General features: G+C 45.8%; 1 protein-coding gene across 2 annotated transcripts in view; it reads left to right on the top strand.

The window, feature by feature from the left end:
• Window positions 1–2,500, top strand: part of LOC143296151 (extracellular tyrosine-protein kinase PKDCC-like) — a 110,252-nt gene that overhangs the window by 95,590 nt on the left and 12,162 nt on the right. For both annotated transcript variants that reach the window (XM_076607953.1, XM_076607954.1), the window contains exon 5: window positions 1,529–1,785. In XM_076607953.1, coding sequence (XP_076464068.1) covers window positions 1,529–1,785 — 257 coding nt within the window. The remainder of the gene's footprint in view (window positions 1–1,528; window positions 1,786–2,500) is intronic.

Here is a 2,500-nt window from a genome sequence, read left to right as displayed (position 1 = left end):
GTATCTAATATATTGCACGTCAAACGTGCGTGTGTCGTGGGAAAACATCAAAGTAATATTGGGTGTCATAGTCCCTCTTGGATGCGGGGAATAAAAAACAACGTGAGAGAATATATTTATATCCAACTTCAACCGGAAAACGATTGCTTCTTGTGTGGATAGGTATGCAGACGAGCGCTGCGGTGACCCAGTTATCTCAGAAACAACAGTGATACTAGTCTTTTAATCACGATAAGAGTGGAGCAACGACATGCCAATGCAATGATAAATAGAATAGTAGTTAAACATTTTTAGATGTGTACACTTTGTTTTTTAGCAAACCATTTCAATAGCGACAGAACGGACACATTACATGCTAACAACTTATATGATAAAATCAGTGAGCACACAAAACAGCAATCCATAGAGGCGTTAAAAAAATGTCAGTACATTTGGCAATGTTTATGGTTGTTTGTTGGTTGTTGTTGTTGTTTTTTAATTGTTTTTTTTATGTTGCGGACGAAGAAAACAGAATATATAGAAATGTGCTGCGTGTTAAGACTCGCTACACAACACATAATGTGTACACAATAATCATAAGACCATAACACGAGGCTGTGTGTCTTTATTGATCAATGCACACTGTCAATAGCAAAATAACATAAAGACATTCTGTGTTTGGAGTTTTCTGGTATATAGGTTGCTCTGACGGGCGCAATAGCCGAGTGGTTTAAGCGTTGGACTTTCAATCTGAAGGCCCCGGGTTCGAATCACGTTAACGGCGCCTGGTGGGTAAAGGGTGGAGATTTTTCTAATCTCCCAGGTCAGCATATGTGCAGACCTGCTAGTGCCTGAACCCTCTTAGTGTGTATACGCACGCAAATCAGATACGCACGTTAAAGATCCTGTAACCCATGTCAGTGTTCGGTGGGTTATGGAGACACGAAAATACCCAGCATGTTGGTCGTGTAACGGAAAGAAGAAGAATTGAGTATTTTGGTTCCATGTGTGGGATAAGCGACGCAATCATCACAGAAATTATAATACAAAAACATCGAAGACATACAATCAAATCATTGATAATGAAAAAAAAAACCCAACTGAGGAAAGTTGACGCCAGGACAGGAGAAAATGTCTGCCATCCGAAACGACGTATAGTGATTGCTCATCTGCCAGACGCACTGATCACGGATCCTGGCCATTGGATCTTGTTACGTGGCCAAACTGTGTGTGTGTTCAGAATGGCTGCCTACATGGCGGGGTAAATAAACAAAATACACGTAAATTGGTACATGTCTGTATGAGTATAATTACGTGTGCTTGATTGAAATCTGACTGAATAACACAGGGAAACAAAACGAATGATGAGCGCCCAATGGCAGCTGTCAGTCGGCTCTTCCCAGGTAGGCAGCCTTTCATGCACATGGCTCTGTGCTTGTAAAGCGCTTAGAGCTTGATCTTTGACGGAAGATAGGCGCTATATAAGCATCCATATCATCATTATCATCATCGTAAATGATTTGAACCCCAAACTCCACGTGTCCACCAGGTTGCCGTGCGTGGAAGGTCGCTGCAAGGACTACAACGAGTACCGCAACATGTTCAACGCGGGCCGTCACTTCACCACCTTCCTCCTTCCCCACGGGGCCCCCGCCTCCCTCCGGCCCCTCATTGACCGCGTGGTCAGCGCCTACGAGAACTGCTCACTGACCACTGAGGAGCTGGTGGTCAGCATGGACAAGGTGGTGCAGGTGTACCGCTCAGGGGCCTACCTCAACAGATCCGGGGCTGAGGACTTCCGTACCAGTGAGTAGTGTTGTTTGTTTGGTTTGGTTTGTTGTGTGTGTGTGTGTGTGTGTGTGTGTGTGTGTGTGTGTGTGTGTGTGTGTGTGTGTGTGATGACACAATTGAGATTGGTGTGTGTGTGTGACACAATTGAGACTGATGTGTGTGTGTTTGTGTGTCTGTGTGTGTGCCTGTGATACTGACCCGAGTAAGAATGATGAGATAAGGATATAGGTGTGTTTGTGCGCGCGCGCGGGGGGGGGGGGGGGGGGAGAGAAGATGAAGAAAACAATAGGAACAGCTTTTAATCTGAACAAGTGGAAAGAAGACTTCCATTTTTTTTTCGTCCAATTTTAGACTTACTGAGAGGAACGATGTAATCAACTCTCTCATTATCCCTACCCCTCCACGCCTCTCCCTCTGTCTCATTCCCTCTCGCTCTCTCTCTCTCCCTCCTCTCGCCCCTCTTTCCCACCCACCACCACCACCTCCCTTAGCCTCCCCTTCGGGTCCAGTAATCATGATGATAATATCCAAAAACAAATTTCAGACAAGGCAAGCCCATTGCCTTAGGGCTCTTTTGGATCTTCCAAGTAAGGCAGACAGTATGGTATTGTTCTGCGTCCAGCCGTCGTTATGATAGAGTGAGGGAGAGGGGGGAGAGAGAGGAAGGGCGAGGGAGGGAGGGGAGGAAAGAGAGAGAGAGAAAGGGAGAGGGGGGATGGTGGGAGAGAGA

This window comes from Babylonia areolata, chromosome 21 (assembly GCF_041734735.1).
Source record: "Babylonia areolata isolate BAREFJ2019XMU chromosome 21, ASM4173473v1, whole genome shotgun sequence".
Lineage (NCBI taxonomy): Eukaryota > Metazoa > Mollusca > Gastropoda > Neogastropoda > Buccinidae > Babylonia > Babylonia areolata.
Note: the sequence above shows the minus strand (reverse complement) of the source record. Positions and strands in the feature narration are given on the sequence as shown.